This window comes from Sceloporus occidentalis, unplaced genomic scaffold (assembly GCF_023333645.1).
Source record: "Sceloporus occidentalis isolate IW3139 unplaced genomic scaffold, rSceOcc1.0.p SCAF_66, whole genome shotgun sequence".
In the NCBI taxonomy this organism is placed as follows: Eukaryota; Metazoa; Chordata; class Lepidosauria; order Squamata; family Phrynosomatidae; genus Sceloporus; species Sceloporus occidentalis.
This window is the reverse complement of record NW_028317046.1, coordinates 2,103,712-2,129,414: the sequence shown is the minus strand read 5'-3', so window position 1 is coordinate 2,129,414 and position 25,703 is coordinate 2,103,712. Positions and strand designations below refer to the sequence as shown.

At 42.9% G+C, this 25,703-nt stretch overlaps 1 protein-coding gene across 1 annotated transcript; it reads left to right on the top strand.

Moving 5' to 3' along the window:
• Positions 1-22,625, top strand: LOC149286845 (prolyl 3-hydroxylase 1-like). Its single transcript, XM_089493665.1, has 20 exons — positions 1-438; positions 2,224-2,376; positions 2,460-2,649; positions 3,447-3,578; positions 3,681-3,820; positions 4,299-4,388; positions 4,574-4,626; positions 5,034-5,158; positions 5,323-5,450; positions 5,715-5,810; positions 6,205-6,355; positions 6,817-6,934; positions 7,156-7,231; positions 7,356-7,496; positions 8,080-8,322; positions 18,527-18,728; positions 19,814-19,912; positions 20,967-21,131; positions 21,698-21,782; positions 22,466-22,625. Exons 1-20 carry the CDS (start codon positions 1-3, stop codon positions 22,623-22,625), a joined length of 2,985 nt encoding a protein of 994 aa, XP_089349791.1.
• Positions 22,626-25,703: the final 3,078 nt, after the last annotated feature.

The window sequence follows — 25,703 nt, the reverse complement described above, 5'->3', positions numbered from 1 at the left end:
ATGCCGCCCTCCGCGCTCCTCTCCCGGTTTCTTGTGCTCGTCGCCGCGGCTCTCCTAGGGCTGGTGGACGCCATGCTGGAGCCCTATGATTCCCTGTATGACAGTGGGGTCGAGGCGTATCACCGCGGGGACTGGAACTCCGTTATCCTAAACATGGAGAAGGCGCTGCGGAACCGGGAGACCCTCAGGCGCCACCGCATCTCCTGCCGCTTGCACTGCGCCAACCAGACCGGCTTCACTGAGCCCACCCCCGCCGGCTGGGGGCCCCTGCAGGACCTGGCCTTCTTCCAGAAGGTGCTGGCCCGGACCGAGTGTCTGAAGAGTTGCGAGCAGGAGAGGATCGGGGCCCCCGCCATCCAGTATGTGGCCGCCGAGGAAATGGAGCTGGAGTTCAAGAGGAGGACCCCCTACAACTACCTGCAAGTGGCCTACTTCAAGGTATGTGGCCCCCTGCCTAGGGGCTCTCAGACCCTCAAAGGAGATCTTGTCTTGTGTTCCTGCTGAAACGATTGCAAGCTCTGCGGGACAGACGTGATGAGCTGCATCAGGTAGCTGTAGAGCTTTACATTTGTTGTAAAACTTCAACTCCGATGATGCTCAGCCAGTCGGTGCCATGGTCTTTTTCTTTTAAAATGCAAGTTGGAGTTATAGGAGTAGCAGTCCCCGGGCTGTAATGATGGATCGCATGCATTAAATTATTCTGGGTCATCAGCGGTTAAAGGGACAGCTCTGCAGATTTACCCGCGACGTGGGGACTTAAGTGCTCTGATCTGATTGGTAACGTGAATAAAGAGAATATAAGGGGTTAACATAGTGACACGTGTCTTCTAGTTCACCCCAAAGTACATTGTCAGAATATGTTACTGCTGAAGACGACTCTCAGCATCCTGAGCCAGCCAGATCTTGGCTCAACACGCTGGGAGCTCTGGTCCATAACACTGGAATGCCAGAGGTTGCTGTGGTTTAGGTGATGCCTCTTCGGCCAGATGTGTTATCGCTATGTGGGAATGCAGTTCTCCTGCTTGACGTCAGGTGTGCCCACTGGGTCTGAGGGCTGCAGGTCTGGGCTGGAATCTGCTTTCCATGTGTTAAGATGATGCTTCCCTCCCCCCATTCAAAGCACTGCCACGTATTGAGGTGGGGAGAGCCTCCGGAGCAGGCTGTGGGCTGCCCTCCTTCCCACACTCCGCTGAGGAATGTTAAAGGGACCTTCCCCACGCAGACACCCCCTCCCATAAATCCATGGCATGCAGCCGGCCATCAAACAGTTAATGTCTAACATTCTGATTCACCCTTTCATTACCTCCCCCCCATAAATTGTTTCCTTTTTTTGTGTTTGTTTTCAAACTGCCACAGTTACAATTGTTTCCAAATAAAAGATACTTTGTAACGAATCCTCATTGTCCTGCCTGACGGGTCACATGACTTTGGGCTTTAGGGAGCCCTGATCCTCCGCTCTCTATCCCCATTGGGGTAGTATAGTGGTCAGTTTAACCCTTCCACTGCCAGGGGGGTTATTCATGTTCTACAGCCCCTGCTGCTCAAAGAGTGGATGCCCATATACAGTGAATGTTGGTTAATCTACCCCCCATACCCCCCCCCCCGCACTTTCTCTGTAAGTTTTGTCCATAAGGCACCAGACAATCATTTTCACCCTGACATGGTCCTTTCTGTGCTCCTTTTATGTTGTTTCTATGCAGCCCCTTTTGGTGAATGTACGCAGGTTGGGGTAGATCGTGCTCATTCATTATATTGTCTGCCAAATGATGTTTGGGGCTTTTTATTACAGAGGGGCAATTCGATGGACTGGTCCTTCCCTGACCTTCCTGCAGATCATTGCACCATCAGTTAATGGTTCACATACCTTCCCCTGGCACCTTTTGTGATATTGGTGATAAAACTATTAGAAAGTATGGGTCTCAGTGACAGTCCCTGAGATAAGATCACTTGGAACGCTGCAAAAGGGGGTCTGTGCGCATGTGCGGGAAGTGCTGCCATTGCTTTCAATGGAAGTACTTTCCTGTGATTGACTGACAGCTTTAAGCAGCCAATCAGTGGCAAGAAATGTCAGATCACGGAGGAGGGGGAGGGCAGATTCTCCTGCTTTAAATGCATTCTTTTATGGGATGTCATTAAACTGTCCCTTTAAATATACCCCCCCCATTGTCTTTAAATTTGTAGATTTTAGGGTAAATAACATCTATTTTTATTTATTTTTTTTAGATCCACAAGATTCAGAAAGCCGTAGCCGCCGCTTACACTTTTTTTGTGGGAAATCCGGATCACATGGAAATGAGGCAGAACTTGGAGTATTATCGCATGATGGCCGGCGTCAAGGAGTCCGACTTCAAGGACCTGGAAGCCAAGCCGCACCTGGTAACCGCGTGGGATCCCACGGCTGCCGCTCGGCGTAATGAAAGCGGCTCCGTCTGAATGATCTTCTCTTGTTCTCCGCGCAGGAGGAGTTCCTCCAGGGGGTGAGTTTCTACACCGATGAAGAGTTTGCTCCTTCCGTGACGCACTTTGAGAAGTCTCTGGAGGGGTATCTGGTGGCGGACCTCGAGTGCCGGAGTCTGTGTGAAAGCCCCTACGACTACGACGGCTACAACTACATGGATTATAACGCCGACCTGTTCCAGAGCATCACAGGTATCCGGGGGGTTGCCGGGTGCAGTTTAGTTCCTCATCGGTTCAGGACCCTCATCGCCTTTTGAGCCCAAATTATTATTACTTAAGGAGCTTTGGGCCCTGGCGCAATTATACACAAAGGGGCCCCTTCTCTGAATTCACTGGCATAGCGGTGGCCCCCACAGCCCCTGCATTGTCGGGGCCCCCAAACGCCAGTGCAGCCCCACCGATCCCATTCCCACCCTCGCCTGTGCGTACTGCTGGGCTGGAGAGGTACGCTGAGTACGAGTGCTGGGATACGATGCCATTTCCTTAGTGTGTATGTGTGCAAGCGTGTGTGCAAGCGTGTGTATGGTAGTATGTTACTGTGGTTGTGCTAGTGTGTACATGTGTTATTGTGTCTGGAATGTGTTTAGTGTGTGTGTGTCTGTTATTATATTACGAAGTGTGTGTTTGTATGATAGTATGTTACTGTGGTTGTGTTAGTGTGTGTGAGTGTGTAATATGTTAGTGTGTGTAAGTATGTTACTGTGAATAGGAGCTTGCCCCCCCCCCCATGTAAGTCCTGGCATTTTTTAGGGGGTATTTTTGCCCCCGTTTTTCTGCTTTCTGCCCCTCGGGGTCCTCCCCGTTCTGCTCTTCTTTTGCTGGTCTCTTTTTGCACCTCGCTTGCCGACATCTCTTCCTCACTTTTTTTTCATTAGCCTTTCTTCTCTGCCTTTCACATGTGTTCTCGCACGTTGTACAGCGCTGCAGCATACGGCGGCGTTATATAAATGTATAAATAACGGACGGTCGGACTCTCTCTCGTTTCTCAGATCACTACGTGCAGGTGATGAGCTGCAGGCAGAGCTGCGTTTCTGAACTGGCTAAAAAACCAGCGGTTGACAAACCCATCGAGGATTTCCTCCCCTCGCACTTTAACTACCTACAGTTCGCGTATTACAGCAGTGAGTGCCCGTGCCCTTTATATGTCGGGCGAGTGCCCGCTTCCTATTACTGTCCGCACATGTCGCGCAGTTTTACATAAAACATTCATGTCTGTTCCGCAGCTGAAAACTACACGCAAGCCATTGAGTGCACGAAGACGTACCTTCTATTCTACCCCGAAGACGAGGTCATGAACCAGAATTTGGCTTTTTATAATGCGGTTCTTGGAGAGGATAAAGCGAGTTTAATCCACGCGAGGGAGGTGAGCAGGACTGGATGTAAAAACCTGGGTTTACTTATCTATAAACAGGGATTCTAAGGAATCTGCCTGCGCTATGTAAATGGAGGAACAGCCTCTCAGCAGAGGTGGTAGAGGGTAATACAGTGAGGGGATTTAAACACGCATGGGATAGACATACGGCTCCTGAATCTAAGACGAGACCAACGGCTGATTAAGGTTCAAGTCTACAGCGGAGAAACGGGCGACTAGACGGGGGCCGGATGGGGCCGATCTGCCACCAAATTCTATGCCTATCCCATTCCTTTTTAAATCCCCTTACTGTATTAGCTGCTACCACTTCTGTTGGGGGGCTGTTCCACTTATCTACCACCCTCTCAATGAAGTAAAAAAAAAAAGCGGTTGTAAAGTAGATGTTTAAAGGGGAAAATGCCTCCCAACAAAGATCCGCTTATGAGAGCCGCGTAGAGCCTGATATTTAAATGCTGCTGCTTTTTGGCAGGACGTGAAGAAGTACATTAAGCGCAGTCTGCTGGAGAAAGAATTGCTCTTCTTCGCCTACGACAGCTTCGGAATCCCGTTTGTTGACCCGGTGAGTCCCAGTACGTTGTAGGATGTGTGACTTCGTGGAAGTCCAATTTTAAACGGCAAAGTTGGATCCAACAATTTATCTGACGTGGAAATCCTGCCCCCCCCCTCCCCCCCCCCGCGGGAGAAGCTGGTCAGAGGTGACTCTTCGGAAATGTGGGATTTAATTTTCCTCTGTGACTTTTGTAGGACTCGTGGACTCCTGAAGGTGTCATACCAAAGAGGCTCAGAGAAAAACAAAAGTAAGAACGCAACGTGTCTGCCATGTAAGGAGAGCTTGTTGAGTGCAGAGGATGGGGTTGGGGAGGACCCCCCCCTGCAGCACTATATACTGTATCAGTCATGTGACTTTCCTGCTCAAACACCACACTGAGCTGATGCTTTATGGCAATGCTAATGAAGTCTGTTCCTCCACAGACTTTCATTAGTCAGAAAGTCCAGCTGAGTGATTAAGACCTAGCTATTCTATTTACCACAGGCAGTATAAGGAGTCAGGGTGTTTGTCAAGTAGATTGGGGCTCAGATAACTAATAACTCATACAATTGGCTAATAAAAAGGAGACGATTAACTAAATGCCCCTTTGCCCCCTCAGGGTTCAGTTGGTTTTAAATACCCCGGGTATGTTTCTAAGCAGTGTTACTCCCTTAGGGCCGAGCGCGAGACGGCAGCCAGAATTTCAGAAGAAATCGGGAACTTGATGAAAGAGATCGAGATCCTCGTGGAGGAGAAAACTAAAGAAACCTTTGATTTGTCTAAATCGCTCGTACAAGAAGGTACGTCTCTCTCGTTTATGTCATGCGGTCGGCGACTAATCAACTAAAACGGAGACACTTGTATTGGGTGGGGTGCGTTCTGCAAAGAGAAATAGGGACTGCCCAGCAAAAATAGGGACTCTTGGCAGGTTTGACTATTGCTAATCATCCAACCTCTCTTTCAGGGGGGCCGGTTTTGTTTGACGAAATCAGCGTGGTTATGAACTCCAACACTCTGAATGGGTCTCGGCGAGTTGTGGCCGATGGGGTCATCTCAGAAGAGGAGTGCAGAGACCTTTTAAGGCTGACCAATGTAAGTCTGTTTATTCCTGAAAGGGAAACATGCGCAGAATGCCCTGCAAAGACATTCAAAGGCACATATGATAACCGGGGGGGGGGGGGGGAGCGGGGTCTTTAAAACGAGTCTTTAACACCTTTTAGTAGCCTTTGTAGAGACTTAATACGTATATCTGGAGTGGAGGCTGCATCTACGGCTTTCGCTGACTTCTGGAAAATTCCGGTGCTTTCTGTGACCTCGTTAATTGTTTTTATCCCCCCCCCCCCCCCCGTCTCCCAGGCAGCTGCCTCAGCCGGTGACGGCTATCGGGGTACGACTTCCCCGCACACTCCTAATGAGAAGTTTTACGGGGTAACCGTGTACAAGGCGCTTAAGGTAGGTCTGGTTGGGCTTAAATAGTCCTTTTATTAACAATTTATTTGCTGTATATTTCCAGTCTCTGTATATTTTGTAAATCGAGTGCAAGCGTGTGTGTGTGCATGCGTGTTTGGCTTCTGTGGCGTGTGCGTGTTTGGCGGTGTGATATTTAAATGGGTTCCATTGCTGGAAAGAGATCCGATTTGTTTGTTTTGATGCACAATGGCTTCTCTTTCATGAAATGTATTTATTATGACAGAATCGGTAGTTATCAGGGTTCTCTCCTCTCGCTCCTCCTCCTCTCTCGTCAAGGCGATAGGGTTCCCTTCACACCCCATGCGATGCGTTCCGCGTTCCGCTTCTCTGTTTACTCTCTTTATATGTGTGTTTTGGTTTTTTTTCTGGGTTCTAGATGGGGCAAGAAGGGAAAGTCCCCTTAAAGAGCGCGTACCTCTACTATAATGTCACAGATAAAGCGAGGCGGGTGGTGGAGTCGTACTTTCGCTTGGACACCCCGCTCTACTTCTCGTATTCCCACCTGGTCTGCCGAACCGCCATCGAAGGTACCGTAACTACTTCTACCTGGAGCCTCCCAGAGCTCGCCCTCTTCTGGGGGTGTGGCCTCATAAAGGGGCAGGGCTGTGGGCTGGGCTAGCTGTGCATAGGGTAAGTGGGTGGGGAGTAGGCGTGGATAGACGCAGCTTCCTCTAGCTGGAAAACAGAGAGGTAACCCGGAGACTCCAGGTCAAACCCCGAGTTAATTAACTCTTTACGTCCACGAATACAATGTTTCTTCTGCTTTAGGTTAAATTATACTTTTATTAAATATATTTTCTTTTTATGTCCTATAACAATTCACACGCCGTATTTTTTTGTGTTCTGTTAAGTGAGCTGCAGATGCGACTTGGGGTAAGAATAACGTCTCTACGTTTTGCCAGAAAAGCAAATGTTTTGATCAAACCACAAATGAATGGCGTTCCTTCCGAGACGTTTTTAATATTTCCGTTAAAATGTATTATTTCAGACAAACAGAAAGAGAGAGATGACCTCAGCCATCCGGTGCATGTTGATAACTGCATTTTGAACGCGGAGGCGATGGTCTGTAAGAAGGAGCATCCCGCCTATACGTTCCGGGACTACAGGTAACGCCGTCACGCCTTTTACAGCAAACTCGGGTTTTTGGGACATTCTGGTTTGATGACATATTTTGTATTTTTCTTCCTCCGTGTCTTTCTTACCTGCTTTCCCCAAAAAACGGGCTGATTTGAAGTCTGAACTCATCCCTTAAAGAGTTATAACTAAATACCTGTATAATAATAATTTTTTTTTTTTTTTTTTTTTTTTTTTTTTTTTTTTTTTTTAGTGCTATATTGTATTTAAACGGAGATTTTGAAGGAGGAAGTTTCTATTTCACAGAACTTGATGCAAAAACTGTGACTGTGAGTATAATGCATTTTTAGTGTACTGTTTTTAATACAGATATGGAAATAAAAAGATTATTATATATTATACTTTTTTTTTTTTTTTTTTTTTTTTTTTTTTAACCCTTTTGTTCCTGCGCAGGCTGAAGTGAAGCCGCAGTGCGGGCGGATGGTCGGGTTCTCTTCCGGAGAGGAGAATCCCCACGGTGTGAAAGCGGTGACCAAGGGCCAGCGGTGCGCCGTCGCGTTGTGGTTCACGCTCGATCCCAGACACAACGAGAGAGTAAGTATTTAGGATCTTCCAAGCGCAAACCGACAGATTCCTGGTACTTTATATATAAATATTCAACTTTTATCACGTGTTTCGTCTCGTTCGCCCGTCTCGGAGAGCAGCTACATTTATATGTTAAAGTTTAGTAAGTTTGAATAGGGTTATAACATTAAATAATATTAATTTGTCTTCATTTTAATACTGCCTTATCCAAACTCTAGTGCGTGTCTCTTATTGCCTACTAAAGAAGTATTATTATTATTATTTTTATTATTATTATTATTATTCATTATTTATTCATTAATAATAATAATATTATTATTATTGTGAAATATGAAAAGAATCTTGACTACAAAAAAAGTTTTTGGTGAAATTTTATATATTTTTTTTTCCAGCCGTCATAGATCTCTAAGCGTAGATTAAATTCACACGAGTAAATAAATAAATCGTTATAACCGAAGGATCTCCTGTCCACGACTCCTGAAGTCGTATGCCTTAAAGCATGGTTTTGTGAATAATGTGAATCGCCCCCTTTTTAAGGAACATTATATATAATTATATATATATTCTAATTACTTAATTCATTTTTTTCTAGGAACGAATCCAAGCTGATGATTTGATTAAAATGCTCTTTAATACGGAAGACGTGAATTTGTTTCCGGAGAACGGGCAGGAAAAAGCCCCGGCAGACGTTTCTCCCCCTGAAGACGGCGCAAGACAGCAACAGCCAACATCAGAATCGTCTGATATCGACCGGAGTCCAGATCCTATAGATTCCGGTGCGATCCAGAACCAAGAAGGTCCAAAAGAACCCGTGTTGAGCCGTCCATTGGACTCTGTAAAAACAGAATTATAACATTGACATGGACCTGCGCGTGACCCGCCGATTGGTGCTTTATGGAAATCTGTGGATCAGGGACGTAACGTTTCCATGGAAACTAGAAAGGAAGAAAAGTTTTTTTGGGAGATTTTTTGTTTTTTTTTTGTATCCCCCCCCCCCCCCCCCATTTAAGAAACTCAAAGCATTTTTTCCAACCATTATACGATGGCTGCTCACAAAGTATTGTCCAAGCGGCTCGAACCAGCGTTTGGCACAACATGGGTGCTGCAGGCTGTAGATGCGTCCCTTTATTAATTAACTTGTTAATTATTCCTTCCAGATGTATTTGGACATCGATGAAAGTGTCACGCCGTGACAGAATGCAACGTTTCTGTCGTCTGTCCCAAGATGCCGCGATCTGGCAAAAAAAGCTATTCAAGGTTTTAAATACAGACAAAGTGTGTTTTTTTTTTTCTTGCAACAATATGAAAATTACAGTATTAGACTCGACCAAATGAACTTTTTTTGCTGTTTTTTTTTTTAAGGGTTGAAAGAAAATAAAATGTTTTAAAACTTTTTTTTGGGATAATTTGGGTAAGGAGGGGATGCACTTGCAATTTTTTTTTTTATTTTGAAAAACTAATTTTATGAGGGGGGGGCTTTTTTTTTTTTCTTTTCTGCTTTAAATTAGGTCTGGCCTATCTCTGTGACATAAGGTCAATTGAACAGAGTATAATAAAAAGAAAAATCTTATCGGGTTTCAACCCACCCGAGGATATGGCGCTTTGAAATACCGAAATAATTAAAAATAGTGGGAACGTTGTGGTTATTGACTTGTGCAACTAAAAAGTCATTTTCTTTCATAATCCTGTTTGCATGTTCAATCGCTTATTTAAAGCCATCATCATTTTCTGACGGCACATAATAAATGACTAGGATAATAATTATGGGATGTAGTCCAAGATCATCATGTCATTGCTGTCATCAAAAGAAGAACGCATGACCTTGTAATAGGCATTGATATTCAGCAACTAAGATGCTACTTCAAACCCATTTAGTGTTTAATGCCCTTATAACTCAATATATCCCCCCCCCCCCCCCGCCCCGCAGATTTCATAAACTGTGTTTTGGAATCTGGACCCAAAATATTAATCCTAGTGGCCTCTGAAGGTTACGTTTTTTTAATGCATGAAAGATGTAGAAGTTACATAAATGCAAGACTTAGTAGCCACATTTGGGTATTGCCATAGGATGCAGTTTGTGTCTCCTTTTCTTTGGGGACGGCTTCGCAAATCTTCATGGCTGGCCTCCTTCAAGAGGTCTTGTCACCATTTCTAATCTAATGTTAAGCATGTTTCTCTGGTGAAATGGCAATTTTTTGGGCCTTATACAAGTCGTTGGGAAATGTAACTCGTAAACCTGGCCATCGGGAACCCAAAGCCACCACCTTCGGGGGTTTCTTGACCTGCAATGATTGGCAGGGGGGGGGCATTTTGGGCCAACGCGGTTCCAGCTATTGTTCCTTCCTAATGTAAGACCAAGGACCGAGCAGGAAGGGCCAAGGGGGTCTCATCTGCCTTCAAATGATATGTTTCTAAGCCTGCACTGGTTCACCCAGCTCCGTCCATATACAAAAAACGCACATAAGAAGTTCCCTATGGATACCGTATATAATTATTCCCGCAGTCTGCTATCAACCAGTAAAAAATGTTAATTCAGGGAATACATGATCGGGAGCCTTCAGCCAAAAAATGTAGGCTGGCTTTGACCATAAACTATTTATTTTTAACTTGCTTATCTTGCATGCATTTCTTACTTTATTTTTTTTCCAAATTTTATTAAATTTTTGGAAATTTTAATTTACACTGGAAAAGCCCCAATAAATAGTAATTAGTGATACCAGTTAAAGAGCATTCCGTGCGGAGATTTCAGGTTCTAGACTGAATGAGAGGTATCGGCGGAGTCCACTAGGGGGCAGTAAATCTTCAATTAACCTTCATGCAAAATGAGTTTTAATGAGTTACCCCTTGAGACCCTTAATCACAGTAAGTCTTTTTGGAGCAGAATTTGTGAAATGTGTGAAAATCCCGCTTCTTTCATCGTGTCTCTTTTATTTATTTGTGTATTTTTATTTATTTTTTCACCGTGTACTCTGATCTAATTTTCACTGATAATAGAGAAATTTATTTAATTTTAATATTTTAGGGTTGATTGGATGTTTTTTTTTAATTCCCATTTTTCCCATTTGTTTAAAGGTGTTCTAAGGTCTGTCCGCTAAGACCATGCGCTGGGTTAAGTTCTTGCTCCCTGCAGGGATTCCGGAGTCTTTGTTAATGGGAACTCGTAATAGTACGGCCGAAAGGATCTCTGCGATTTACCGACAAATTATAGTCTAGAACAGCGGCTTTCATATTACAGACAATGGAAACATTGAATTCCCCTCAGATCGGACCCATTCGGCCCCCGTCTAGTCTGCCTGTTCTTCCTGCTGTAAAGACCCTAATCAGTCGTTGGTTTCATCTTAGATTCAGGAGCCGTATGTCTATCCCGCGCATGTTTAATACCCTCACTGTATTACCCTCTACCACTTCTGCTGGGAGGGTATTATTTAATAACCCCCAGCGCTGTATACAGTAATAACCCCAGCGCTGTATACAATAATATAACCCCCAGCGCTGTATACAGTAATATAACCCCCAGCACTGTATACTGTAATATAAACCCCAGCACTGTATAGAGTAATATAACCCCCCAGCGCTGTATACAGTAATATAACCCCCCCAGCGCTGTATACAGTAATATAACCCCCAGCGCTGTATACAGTAATATAACCCCCAGCGCTGTATACAGTAATATAACCCCCCAGCGCTGTATACAGTAATATAACCCCCAGCACTGTATACAGTAATATAACCCCCCAGCGCTGTATACAGTAATATAACCCCCAGCGCTGTATACAGTAATATAACCCCCAGCGCTGTATACAGTAATATAACCTCCAGCGCTGTATACAGTAATATAACCCCCAGCGCTGTATACAGTAATATAACCCCCAGCACTGTATAGAGTAATATAACCCCCCCAGTGCTGTATACAGTAATATAACCCCCCAGCACTGTATACAGAAATATCACCCCCCAGCACTGTATACAGTAATAACCCCCAGCACTGTATACAGTAATATAACCCCCCAGCGCTGTATACAGTAATATAACCCCAGCGCTGTATACAGTAATATAACCCCCAGCGCTGTATACAGTAATATACCCCCCAGCACTGTATACAGTAATATAACCCCCAGCGCTGTATACAGTAATATACCCCCCAGCACTGTATACAGTAATATAACCTCCAGCGCTGTATACAGTAATATAACCCCCCAGCGCTGTATACAGTAATATAACCCCCAGCGCTGTATACAGTAATATAACCCCCAGCACTGTATAGAGTAATATAACCCCCCCAGCGCTGTATACAGTAATATAACCCCCCAGCACTGTATACAGTAATATAACCCCCAGCACTGTATACAGAAATATCACCCCCAGCACTGTATACAGTAATAACCCCCAGCACTGTATACAGTAATATAACCCTCAGCGCTGTATACAGTAATATAACCCCCAGCGCTGTATACAGTAATATAATCCCCCCCAGCGCTGTATACAGTAATATAACCCCCCAGTGCTGTATACAGTAATATAACCCCCCAGCGCTGTATACAGTAATATAACCCCCAGCCCTGTATACAGTAATATAACCCCCAGCGCTGTATACAGTAATATACCCCCAGCGCTGTATACAGTAATATACCCCCTGCGCTGTATACAGTAATATACCCCAGCGCTGTATACAGTAATATAACCCCAGGGCTGTATACAGTAATATAACCCCCCAGCGCTGTATACAGTAATATAACCCCCAGCGCTGTATACAGTAATATAACCCCCAGCGCTGTATACAGTAATATCCCCCCCAGCACTGTATACAGTAATATAACCCCAGCACTGTATACAGTAATATAACCCCAGCACTGTATACAGTAATATAACCCCCAGTGCTGTATACAGTAATATACCCCCAGCGCTGTATACAGTAATATACCCCCTGCGCTGTATACAGTAATATACCCCAGCGCTGTATACAGTAATATAACCCCAGGGCTGTATACAGTAATATAACCCCAGGGCTGTATACATTAATTTTGATCGGTGACAAAAACCTGGTTTTATCTCATTGTTCCTATAAACTCCCTTTATTTGCAGACCTGGGGGCCGCCATTGCTGTCAGTCATGTGATATTTTGGGTGACTTTCCCTACTGGTTCACCACACTGAGCTGACGCTTTATGGCAATGCTAATGAAGTCTGTTTCTCTCTAGGCTTTCACAGTCAGAGAGTCCAGCTGGGTGATTAAGACCGAGTCATTCCATAGCACAAGCAGTATGAAAGGCAGTCGGAGTGTTTGTCTAGTAGATTGGGGATTCAAATGGCTGATATGCAGCTGCCATAAAAAAGGAACCACATTTTAAAAATGTATTTTAATCTGATACTTAGTAATAAATATAATATATATAAATAAATATAAATAAAGTAATAAATGATGGGAGCGCCTCTTTAAAAATCCTGCTTATGGAGTGGGAATGATTTAAGGCCGCTTCTTCACACACAACGCGTCTCCCAGATTGCAAGCTCTTTGAGCAGGGCTCTCCTCGCCGTTCTGTTCCCCTAAGTCCACGTTGTTATGTGATGCACTACTTATCATGGTTCTGTTTCCCCATTGTACATCGCTACAGAATACGACGGTGCTATAAAAATCAATGAATCCAATAAAGTCACTAGTATTATCATTAAATGGCCACGGGGGTCTCCTCTTCAGTAAGTAAATAGAAACACTTTGTTTGGATGGGGGCGATAGTAAATATATTGTGTTCAGTCCGGTTTCTTTAAACATTCTGGCATGCTGGGCTCTCTTCGTCCTCCCACCATCCGTGCGTTGGAGAGGGAAATTCTCCACGGGTTATAATATTAGCATTGTTACCCCTCTGAGTACAACAAAACAATGAAAAAAAAGAGGATTGTTAGCCTTCTGTCCAAGTTTACATAAAAATGTGAAAAATGTGGGTTAATGACTTATTAACGCTCGGCAGCTCGGTGATTTTACTCCAAATAAATTTATTTCAGAAAAAATTATTTATGGTCCGTAATAATTTCTATACAAACTTGGAATATCTTTATATTGGGCTTATCCAATGTCCTTTGTACCGCGCCGCGGAATATGATGGTGCTGTATAGATCTATAAATATATATATATATATCAAATAATATTTAGATTTGACTCTTTATGTTCTAAAGAGCATTCTTCTCTCCAGTAACAAAATAGCGAAATGTATCCGTTGGTATAGTAACGTTCTACTGTCGTGAGGTCATCGTGAGGTCATCACTGAGATGATAAGGTTCTACTAAGAAGCCTGAGTTATTTTTTTAAGTAAAGTTGGGCAAAATTTTGAATTTTTGAACTCATCGTCAGACCTTCCAGTGCCCTCTCGGCGTGACGGGTGACACCAAGATGGTATTCAGGAAGCCCGGGGCGAGGAGCTTGGCTTGGTGGTGTGAAGTCACTGAACTCAAGGCTTTTTTTGGCCTTTTTGGTGGGATTCAGTACAGAACTGGCCTTGGGACAGCGTGTCCACAACACTGATGTGTGGTAAAGGCCAAGGAAGGATCCAGTCTTGGCGTCCAATTCTTCAATTGTCGAAGCAGCCAAGGTCCAACCAAGTCCAAACTCCGACGGACGGGATCAGGAGATACTGGACCTTCTTCTTTTCTACGTAAACCCTTAAATAATAATAAAAATGTAATTTGAATTCATTTTTAAATATCAAATATGAATGGCGGACCCTTTCAGTGCCTTTTTATCCTCGTTTTTAGGGTACAAACATATATATTTTTTAATTGATTTGTTATTTGTTATTGGTGTTTGAAGACTCAATGACAGACAGGCAGAACGAAATGAATCGAAATGTCTTACACGTGTTTGCACGAGACACGGGCACGGCTTGGGTCTATACGTGGATTCCTGGACATGCTGTTTTTTTTTCTTTATTATTCCTGGTTTTTAGGTTCAGCGAGTCTCGAGGCGATTTGTTTTCCACGGTTTATTTAGCTCGCCATTAAGTGCTTTTCGCGCACATTAACACGGGACGTATTCTAAATCACGTGTCAATGTGCCCATCGGTGCGGTTACTGGAGCAGGGAGAGTGTGAGGGGATTGCTAATGGAGCGTCCGGCCGGTTAAACATTTCCAGATCAGATACTTAGAAGTTGGCTTCATTTCATTAAAATAAATAAAAAAATAAATACAATTACGGAAAAAAAAGAAAATAAATTCAAATTTTTGCAAAATGAACCAAAATAAATGTCCTGATATCTTGTAATTCAGACGCCTCCCGCCGAAGAACTCCCTGGGGATTCTAGAATCTTTTTTTTTATTAAAATCCTGTTTTTGCCTTTTTTTTACTTAAAAGTTTTTATTACTGTCGCCTAAAACATCGTACATAGTGAAGGTCTCATTGCAAGGACGTTCTACCATGCATGATGTCATAGGTCCATCTTAAAACGGAGGTAGCCTCCCACGTTATGACTTCAAGGGGAACCCCATCTCTGCCCTCTTTTTCTTTACACCAGACCCGATTTCACAGCAGACCATGCGCGACCTTATCCAGCCCAACTAGAAAACACTGAGCAGCTCGGGACGTTATGACTTCATTCCCGGGAGGCAGACTCCCTCTTTTACGTCATTTCCAATAATAATAATAAAACATGATTTATCCAATCGTTCCCCAAGAGTCGTCTTCCGCCCCGGCAGGTGATGCAGGTCTAAGGGGAGAGGGTTTAGCGTTTACCCTAAACGTCCCATAATTGTCATAAAATATATATATATGAACTGACGAGCCATGGAATGAAGTCGTTCCTTTCTCTGTTCGGCTGGGGGTTTGCGCTCGCCCTCCCTATTAGCAGTTCTCGTTTAATGTGATAGACCAATTACTTTTGAGAATTTCACGAAACTAAGATTTCGGTTGTCACGGCAACCCTTTGAACATGAAAGGTTTAGATCTTCACAGCGAGTTAAAGATTAATTTAATTCTCAAGCTGCTCGAGAAAATAAATGAATGATGGACAAAATAATAATAATAATAAATAATAATAATATTAATAATAATAATAAATAATAATAATAATAAAATAATAATAATATTAATAATAATAATAAATAATAATAATAATAAAATAATAATAATATTAATAATAATAAAATAAATAATTATAATAATAATAATCCCTATTTAATTAGAGTTAGAAGTCATTACACATACACTGGTACCGAACGATTAGCTATGGAGGAATCCTCGTGATTAGGAGGACATGTTCTGTTACACGTTAGTCATTGTTTAATATGTAATTGTGTAATACAGGGACACGCCAGGCATAATACGCACTTTTAACACACATGTTCCTTTTACATTTACGTGGGTTGTCTCCTTGATCTCCCCGATCTCCACCAACCGACCGATTAACACTATAGAGGGTTTTGTCGAGCCGCCTTCCTTCCTCTCCGCGTTTCTTTAGAAGTGGGGCGCTGATTTATGACATCATATCCTGACACTCAGAAGTAAGGACAGAGGCTTGGAGGGGACGGCAGGCATCACCACCAGTAAGCTCCGGGGCTGGCTTCACGAACGCTTGGAGGGATCTAATGAGACCCCCTGTGCATCAAAACCTCTATCATTGGGCCCTTAAGTTGCAGCCCTGGAGCTGCAGCTTCTCCTTAAAGTTCTTTTAAAACATGGAAGGCCATGCTTAGGGCACCAACAAGCATTGGGGCCCCCGAGCCTTCCGACCCCCCGGCACCCAGCGAGCGGCTGCCTTGTGACGACGAGGTGCCAGACGTGGAGTCATGAGAACGCCCGCGCTCCGATCCTCGCTGCCTCTGTAACTGCGCTGACCGAGCTCCTCGCTCCACCGAGTCCGACGTACAATAAAGCCGCGGGATGTAAAGTCTGTCGGGGCCGCCAGCTGGAACCCAGTAATCCCCCATAACTCAACCGCTGAACCACAAAGTATTCACCCCGCTGGCCGCATGGGGGGCCCCGGCGCCTGCGCCTCCCAAAATGCAGCCAAAATTCACAAAAACACCATTTCTTTTCATTAAAATGCTTCCAGCCCTGCAATGTTTTTAAAGGTTCTGTTCCACTTAGACGCCCTTCTCTAACGTGAGTCTTCATAGCTCTCTCATTGTATTCTTTCCTCTGGGGATTAAACCACAGAAACAACAAGGCATGTTTATGTTTTATCATTTTCTACGGCAATAGCCAATCAGTAAAAGCGTTTGTGTCACATGACAATTGAGTGTCCCCCACACAATTAAGCGATCCGGTGAATATCTTTAAAGTTGAGGCATATGTCAGGCTCAGATCATCGGCATATGAGGTCATAATCTAAAACAAGAGGGTCGGAGGCTTAGATGGAAAGTGAGGAAGATTTACTTTACTGAGGGGGTGGTGGATAAGCGGAACAGCCTCCCAGCAGAAGTTGTAGAGGGTAATACAGTGAGGGTATTAAACATGCATGGGATAGACATACGGCTCCTGAATCTAAGACGAGACCAACAACTGATTAAGGTTTGAGTCTTGAGGCGACTAGACGGGGGCCGAATGGGGCCGATCTGCAGACAGAGTCTATGTTTCTTTTTCATACTTTTTCTGTAATGCAGATGCTAAATTAACCCTTTGAGTGTCATGCCCCCCTGCCCCTTATTTTAATAAGATGAATAATTAAAGTTGAAGTTGTGTAAATGAAGTAACCCCCGCTTACATTAACCCCGTCCTCTGCTGTGATTTCATTTTGCGAATCGCTCGGACCGTTTAGTAAATCTCTTTCAAAGGCTGGCTTTGTTGAGTGAGTCTGACGTGACTGAGTTTTGCTCCCACTCAGTTTCTTTTACCCACTCCGTGGACAAAGCGAGTGTGTGAGCACCGGCAGCAGGGGCTCGAGGTCACGGATTATGCCACCCTGTCGCCGGCACACGTCTTCACTACATTTACATTCCAGACACTATGGATCGGGTAACGTTCTGATGCCAAACCTCCTATAACCGGCAAATGAATTATTCATCATCATCAACGAGGGCAACGAGTAGGCAGAGAAAAAGTCTACAAAAAATATTTTTTTTGGGGGGGGGGCTACGCGATCAAAAAACTGAAATCTTAAATCTTTCTTAATATGTAGGATCTAAAACACAGAATGATCCAATTTCAAAGAAATCTGCCAATTTATCTGTTGGGTGGGTATATTGTGATATAAAACCAACCGGGGTAATTATGTCTTCCCTTTTGACTGAAAGGGTGGTAGAATCAAAGGAACAGCCTCCCAGCAGAGGTGGTAGAGGGTAATACAGTGAGGGTATTAAACACGCATGGGATAGACATACGGCTCCTGAATCTAAGATGAGACCAACGACTGATTAAGGTTTGAGTCTTTACAGCAGGAAAAAAAACGGGCGACTAGACGGGGGCCGGATGGGTCTCGTCTTAGATTAAGGATCCAAATGCCTATGCGGTTTATTTTTTTAATTCTCTCACTTTGTTAGCATCTACCACTTCTGTTGGAAGGCTGTTCCACGTATCTACCGCCCTCTCGGTAAATTACTTCCTGACGTTGGGTCCGCGCGTCGAGCTGGGGGTCCGTACTGTAGACCAATTTCCAAAAGAGTTAAATGGAAAGTCCTGGTGTTCCGTCCTTTGTTCTGTGGGAGTTTCCATGAAATGCCATTAATCTGAGGACCGGCCCCCCCTGCATTCTCCAAGCTGCTTACCCCTCAAGACATTAATGTGTATTTTCTTCTTGATAACCGCTTTGTCCCCTGAGTGCCCTCGACAGAGACTCACTGGAGTGTGAACATGAAACACTCAACACCCTACCGTTCCTTTCACATCTCAGCCTGGGACAGCCTTCTCCTCAACTACTTCTGAAGCCGGGTCATCCACTTTCATCGATTTGTGGACAAGGTGCCTCTTAAATTGTTGGAGAGAATCGTGTGACCTGCGTCCGACTCGCAGATCCCCCGAAAACCAAGCGGATATTTCTGGACTTCAATCTCCTAAACTCAGCCAACGAACCCAAATATTCATCAAAGAGAACTTATGGCCAATTCCGGGTTCCAGCTTCTTGGCTATTTCCTTGCCCTGGGGGGCTGGATCGGCATCATCTCCACCACGGCTTTACCCCAGTGGAAGCAGTCGTCCTACGCGGGGGACGCCATCATCACGGCGGTGGGACTCTACGAGGGGCTGTGGATGTCCTGTGCTTCCCAGAGCACCGGCCAGGTGCAATGCAAGGTCTACGACTCTCTGCTGTCCCTGGACGGTATGTACCTCGTCATGACTTATATCATATGTGCCCACAGACATGTATGTCATTTGGTGCAATCACCATAGCAACCCAGAGATACCCCTGCTCCAGCCAATTGATTGATAAATGCATAGATGGTAGATAGCGATAGATAGATAGATAGATAGATAGATAGATAGATAGATAGATAGATAGATAGATAGATAGATAGATAGATGGATGGATGGATAGATAGATGGATGGATGGATAGATAGATAGATAGATAGATAGATAGATGGATGGATGGATAGATAGATGGATGGATGGATAGATAGATAGATAGATAGATGATAGATAGATAGATAGATAGATAGATAGATAGATAGATAGATGGATAGATAGATGGATGGATGGATAGATAGATAGATAGATAGATAGATTTACTTACTAATTGAATGTGAGTGATATATATATATATAGGAATCTGCTTCAATACTATTTATTAATTAGATCTCATCACTTATTGCGCTAAGTTGTGAAGATCAATTACCTGTTTGTGATTCTGTATAGATTTCTTTACTTATTTAATTAAATTAATTACACATGGACATCCCGCCGTGATTACAGGGAAGATATTCTTGTAGAACTACACAGCACAGAAACTTTTTTACAGACATTGCTTTGTTTATTTGTTTATTTATTTATTATTATTATTAATATGAAACAATAGTAGCTCTGATACAATGTTGCGCCTGAAGATTTGGTGTCAGAGTGATGCGTTAGACATCTTTATTCGAAGGGATCATACATATACTGTGCAGTTAGATTTGTATCTTGAGGATCCTTATGAATTCAGTTAGGTTTTTATTTATTAAAAGTTTGTCCATTTTTCATTTTATTTAAACATCTATTGTTAAGAAGACTTTTGATATTTTGGATATTTTGAGTTGCTGTGCAACCTGCTTTTTTCAGTCATTTACCTGGAGAACACAGACATTAAGTATGGCACCCAACCCAACCCTATGTGCTTTTCATTGATTCTAAGGGGTTCCTCTACCAAATATTGACTACCCTTTCTGTTGGACAGGGGGTTTCATGTTCTTGTAGGGTCTGGTTCCAGTTTTGGCTTTGGCTCGTGCTCCACCCAACGGCACCGAGCAAAGTCAAGTGGGACTCAAGCCCAACTCAAGCCCAACACAAGCCTACACCGGTCGACCCGGTAGGCACGAGCAGCTCACCAGTTAGTTAATCACAACTGGAATACACCAGCTTTGCTACTATAAAACCAGTATGATCTCTTTGCCCTACTGGTTTGCACTTTACTATGGACCATATGGTGTGTGGACACATACGTTTCCTATCGTTGGGCTCCATGGCCAACTTCCACTCATGGCCTCACTCACCACGCTCACTATGGGCCACCCTGACTACATTAAACCCTTAACTAAAAGAGTTGAGTGACGTCTTGAGCAACTACCCGGGTTAACGTACGGCTTTGCGTGTCTTATTAATATTTTATATACATAATCCAGGGGCAGGGCAGGTTAAATCCCTCTGGCTTGATGCCCTATTCAGTTTGCTACTCCATGATCCGGGGATCCTTTCCCCAAAATTAGACTAAATGTCTCCCTCAGATCTGTGCCTGAATTCATTAAAAAAAATTAAAAATTCCTCCGACAAAGTTCAAGAAGTTTTGCAAGGGAGGAATTATAAAAACAAAGAGATTAATTCACATCCCTTCAGCCTTTACACAAAGGAATTTGCTTTATACGGAGACCAAATCCATTTCTACTATAATACCCTTTTTTGAAGTTGGCAAGCATAAAAAATTAGCGGCGTTCTAGTAAAATTAGCACATTCCTAAAATATTTTCTCTGGCGGAGATATCGCTGAGAAGTAGTATGGCGGTCAGCGTACCTTGTGACGTTAGATGCTATTAATCCATTTGGGGACCAAACGCATGACTTTTGGCTCATAATCATAACTTTACCCGCTAGTGCTAGAAGCTCATGTTTTATCGGTTCAAAAAAAAAAGTTATATTCCAGAAAGGCGATAATGGGAAATTATGGAAAATGTTCATAAAATGAGCTGATTTTGCCCTTTTTTGGAGGCACTCAAATGATTGCCCAGCCAGAAAATAAAAAACTGAAAGAAAATCCCTAAACAATTGTATATTTAATAAAAATAATAAAACGTTGGAAATGGTTTTATCTCGGATGTGATAGTTTTTTTTAAATAAAATGTATCCATTTTTTTTTATTTTTTTTTGCAGGTCACATCCAGTCCACGCGAGCGCTCATGGTGGTCGCCATGCTTTTAGGTTTTATTGGCATGATTATCAGTGTCGTGGGGATGAAATGTACAAAAGTCGGAGACAATAATCCAATTATTAAAAGCAGAATCGCTGTGTCTGGCGGGGTCCTCTTCGTGCTGGCAGGTAATGAACGCTTGGAAGACATTAGGAGTGATCTTTATTATTTAATAAACACATTTCCTGGTTATATCGGCCAATTCTACCTCGTTTTGGAGCAGCTGTCACTCCCTGATACCCAAACCCTCTTTGCCTCTCTGTGTATTCCGCTGTCTCCTTCCCTAGGAGGGCAAAAGATTTGTGGTGCAAGAGTGTATCACGGTGTTCTACAAAAGTAACAAAATAATGTAAATCAGGTTAAAATAACCCTGTGGTTAAAGTCCCAAAAGGTAATTATCGCTAAAGCACTCAATGGCCTAGTGCTCCACATCTGGCACTTAAACAGTTAAAGCTTTTAACCTAAATACTAGTTTCTAGACTGAAAATATTAATATTTCTTTGCATTCTTTAAGGAACAGCAAAGTATGTTGCGAAAAAAAGTGGAGCGTTTTTATTCATTTTTATTCTAAAGATGGACGTCGCACTAATGGGTTAATAAACTCCAGAGAATAATAATCCCAATTATTATTATAGAGGAAATGTTTCTATAAGGCGGATCTCCAATATTTTTTCTCTCTTTCTTTGTTTTTCAGGTCTTTGTACATTAATAGCTGTTTCGTGGTACGCCACGCAAGTCACCCATGACTTCTTCAATCCAAATACACCGGTCAACGCTCGGTATGTGGTGTTCTTTTGTTATTTTGTTTAGAATGTTGCTTTTGACCACATTCCATTATTTGTTTTTTGTTCATAGTCGGTCTGTAACACGCGTGTGTCCGGTGGCAGCCCAAAGTATATATATATAAATTGTAGGGTCCCACTAGTTAATAAACCTGGGATATATGTGAAAACGTAATGACGTCAATAGAATTGGCCGGTGGTGGCCACACTCGTCACAATGTTACGTGTTTGTATTGGTCGGTCAGGAAGTGATTTTCTAAGTACATAAAAATCTATAAAAACAATTCTAGGTCTCATCAGTCTGGGCTTTTGTTTTTATTGCGGAAACCTTTGTTCACCCCAGCAGTGTCGTCTGCAGCCGTTGTCACTGGATTCCAAGACTGGGATTTTATAAAGGAGCTGATTACGTTTTATTAATAATTATATATTATTACTAAATTAAATTATTATTATTTATTTATCATTTCATTATTAGTGGAAATATATTTATGAATAATGATATAAAGTTATAAAAGAAATTTGAATCAGATAAAATATGTAATATAACTAAACTAACTTTGTTTAATGATTTATGACATTTTATTTGACATATTATAGAAATATAATAATGTGCCGGTAGGACTGACCAGTGACCCCCCTCCCCCGTCTTACCCCACAAACCTTATTTTTTTGTGCTTTAGGTACGAATTTGGCTCAGCTTTATTTGTCGGATGGGCCGCTGCCAGCCTCACGATGCTCGGAGGGTCTTTTCTTTGCTGCTCGTGCCCCAATGAACAAAGAAGAGGGCAACAGTACTACAGACAGTCGCAGCCGTCCGCCACGACTAGAGAGTACGTCTAACTCACAGCCCGTAGCTAGCCGCCAGCGTCTGCAGGTGTCCCATTTCAAATAATAATACCCATTCTTTTTACTTTTTTTTTGTAAATAAATCTATATGTTTAACAATCGTTTTACTTTTTTTTTTTTTTTTAATCAATAGAGCAAGATATATATTTTTTCAGAGTATATTTTAATCTTAAATACTAACAAATAGGGACGCCGGGCTGCGTGCGAGCCGGTCTATAGCCACCAGACATGGAGAGTCCTCCAGAAGAATAAAGGGAGGGAAGGGGGTCTTGGTGGTCTAGAGGTCAGTTTCCAGATCTCCTCAACGCGAGCACAGGTGGACGGAGCACCATCTCAAACTCAACTGTGCTTGTTACATTTCATGGTGGTGCCCATATAGAATAGATAGATATATAGATGCTGATGGGCGTCCGTGGCTTGGTCCATTGAGCCGCAGTTCAGCACAGAAGGGGGATTATTCTACAGTAAGGGCAGTTGAGACATAGAATTTACCGCCGAGCAAAGCGAATTCCATTGATATCGTCACGGAGTCTTTAGGATACTTTTATTTTGATTAGACACGGCGGGCCATGAAAGAATAATTCTTTAAGTAGCTTCCCTGCGTACAGAAGGACAGCCATATGTCGAAGTGGTTGATGAAGGGTTAATTCGGAGTGGATTCATTTAATGGTTTTCTCGAATATAATAGAATGGTGAATGGGGCACAATCCCCACCCCCCTTCCCAACGCGGATCAGATATTTCCCCTGGTTTTGGGGTTACCGGGGAAAATATTTATTTTTTATATGAAAAATATATTAGTTATTTCTCCGGACGGTGTGACGGACGTCTCGTTCCTTTCTTAATTGTTGGAGGGTTTTTAGATTTTAGAACCGTGCGACCAACAAGCAAAAAAAAAAAGGCAATTTAAGAAAATGTTATGCAGGAATTTCATGCATTTTTTAAAACCTGATTAACGGCGCGCGAGAGGGGAAGTCAGAGAACGGAGAATAATGAAGCTGGAGAATTCCCCATACACAACGTCCAAGTTTTTTCGGCAGAGACGTTCCGCAGGCAGAATTTCCATATTTATGACCCCCGGCGTCTGTGACTAAGCTTCTAGAACCTCGTGGACTTCGCAAAGCCGGTTATTACCCCCGGTACGGTCACTCGGTGATATCGTCTCGTGACGGGCATTATTACAGACGAGTAACCGCAAATAACAGGATCTGTCCCAAGTTACAAATAACAGGTTTCATACTGATCCACCGGGGAACATTTGGTGCAGCGCTGCACACACTGTCCACGTAACACAAAAAATTTTTTTTAAAGTAAACATAGAGACTGCCGGCAGGTCGGCCCCCCATTCGGCCCCCGTCTAGTCACCCGTTTCTCCTGCTGTAAAGACTCAAACCTTAATCAGTCGTTGGTCTCGGCTTAGATTCAGGAGCCGTATGTCTATCCCATGCATGTTTAATACCCTCACTGTATTACCCTCTACCACTTCTGCTGGGAGGCTGTTCCACTTATCTACCACCCTCTGAATAAACTTTCCATCTCAGTCTCTGACTCTCTAGTGTTGGATTCCGGTCTCTTGTTGTAATTTTTCTCCTCCTTTGAAATAAACGTCCCGTCTGTACTTTGTTAAATACCTTTATGTATTTAAATGTTTCTATCCCACCACCTCCTCTTCTCTCTCTCTCCTCTCCTATTTTTTCTCTCTTCTCTACCTCTCTCGTCTCTTCTCTCCTATATTTTCTCTCCCTTTCTCTTTTCTCTCTCTACTGTCCCCCAAGCCAGAGATATTGAGACCCCTTAGCCTTTCCTCATAATTTTTATAAATATTTTGAAAATCTTAATCCAGATACAATGTTACCATTTTTATTTGCGTACAGATTTTTTAAATTAATTTATTGTTTTATATAGAACTCCAAAACTTCCTACCAAGAGAAAAGAAGAAGCGAGTTAATCCCAGGACTCAACCAGATTCGCACGAACTATCAGCTTCTGGAGAGAGCTGATCATTTTCTGCTGAAAGGGCAATGGAGAGGAATGCGAATCAGGATTCAGATGCGTTCAGTCTGTGTGAAGCCTGTTGCTTTTGCAAGGACTGTCAGGCCAGCCAAGCTTGTATGAATGCCCCCGGTAGTCTGCAATAAGCTTTAATATATGGGGAGGAACCAAGTATTTCCGCTGGAAATATTGGAAGATGTGACCTGATTGACACGATTTCTTCTGCATTCTTTTTTTATGATTTTTATACGGCTAATTTATTAATTCCAATTTCATATTAGAAGACGCACGGGAGTCTGATATTTTTTTTAACACAACTAACTTTTGTATCGATGCGAGCGATACATTGTGGATGAATACAGGAAGGGGGGGTTGTTATACATGAAGCTTCTCATTTAAATAACGCTATGACTTATATGACTTTTTCATATTATTTGTACATTATGGATTTAGAATCTTGTAACTTGTTGACTAATAAAAATAAAAAAAAAATTAAAAAAACGTTTTATTTCAATTTTTATACACGTAAAGTATTCTCATTGTACAATTGCTGCAATGTTATATGATGACATAATAATATTAATAATAATAATAATAATAAGCAAATAACAAGTAAACCAGACGTGTTAAAAACAAGATTAAAAAAAGGTTTAATAAAATAGAAATTGCACACAACGGGGAGGGCTGGCAATGGTGCAAGGTTGGGGGAATTGCCCTCCGGGATGCGCTGATGTGAAGATTTGGGGCAACTGTCTGGGAAGCTTTTTCTTCTTAATTGCAATACCACACACAGCCACCAGGGTGTCCAGTATTACAAAGATCTACCCCAGACAGGATCCTTTCTGTGCTCCTTACATGATCTCCCTTTTGCTGAAGGAGGGCATGACAAGCCCGGAAAGTGCCCACTGGGCATGATGTCTGCCAAATGTTGTTGTGAAGACTACATTACTGGGCCATTCTGTGCACTTGCCCCCTGGGTTGAGTGGTGGCAGCTTTGTTTGCCCAGGGAGTCTGGCTGAATATAGAACCAGTTTGGTCTTTGTGAATACCATGTCTTGAGGATATAACAAAGACCCAAGTG

Bases quoted from the DNA above. Each gene is read 5' to 3' on its own strand.
- LOC149286845 (XM_089493665.1), top strand. From the start codon at position 1: ATGCCGCCCTCCGCGCTCCTCTCCCGGTTTCTTGTGCTCGTCGCCGCG. The intron at 439-2,223 runs GTATGTGGCCCC...TATTTTTTTTAG, and splicing joins TGCAAGTGGCCTACTTCAAG to ATCCACAAGATTCAGAAAGC. The intron at 7,497-8,079 runs GTAAGTATTTAG...ATTTTTTTCTAG, and splicing joins ATCCCAGACACAACGAGAGA to GAACGAATCCAAGCTGATGA.